This window comes from Penaeus monodon, chromosome 21, assembly GCF_015228065.2.
Source record: "Penaeus monodon isolate SGIC_2016 chromosome 21, NSTDA_Pmon_1, whole genome shotgun sequence".
Lineage (NCBI taxonomy): Eukaryota > Metazoa > Arthropoda > Malacostraca > Decapoda > Penaeidae > Penaeus > Penaeus monodon.
In genome coordinates this window covers 37,407,300-37,407,524 of record NC_051406.1, presented here as the reverse complement: position 1 = coordinate 37,407,524, position 225 = coordinate 37,407,300, and the positions used below count along the sequence as shown (strand labels likewise).

At 44.4% G+C, this 225-nt stretch overlaps 1 protein-coding gene across 2 annotated transcripts in view; it reads left to right on the top strand.

The window, feature by feature from the left end:
* LOC119586455 (NPC intracellular cholesterol transporter 1-like) overlaps nucleotides 1–225 on the top strand; it is a gene marked incomplete at its 3' end in the record, with an annotated part of 40,814 nt that overhangs the window by 34,821 nt on the left and 5,768 nt on the right. For both annotated transcript variants that reach the window (XM_037935188.1, XM_037935187.1), the window contains 1 exon segment: nucleotides 53–215. In XM_037935188.1, the coding sequence (XP_037791116.1) occupies nucleotides 53–215 (163 nt within the window).

The following is a 225-nucleotide window of genomic DNA, read 5'->3' as shown; positions in this document are numbered from 1 at the left end:
AAAATCACAAAGACCTTAGATAGACCCTAAAAACCATTGCTTGTATTTGCAGGTGCTCTCTGGCATCACCTTCACCAAGTTTGGAGGTATCCTAGTCCTAGCATTTGCACATTCCAAGATCTTCCAGATTTTCTACTTCAGAATGTACCTGGGGATTGTGCTCTTTGGTGCAGCTCATGGCCTGGTCTTCCTACCAGTCCTGTTGAGTTTCTTCGGTAAGTCAAC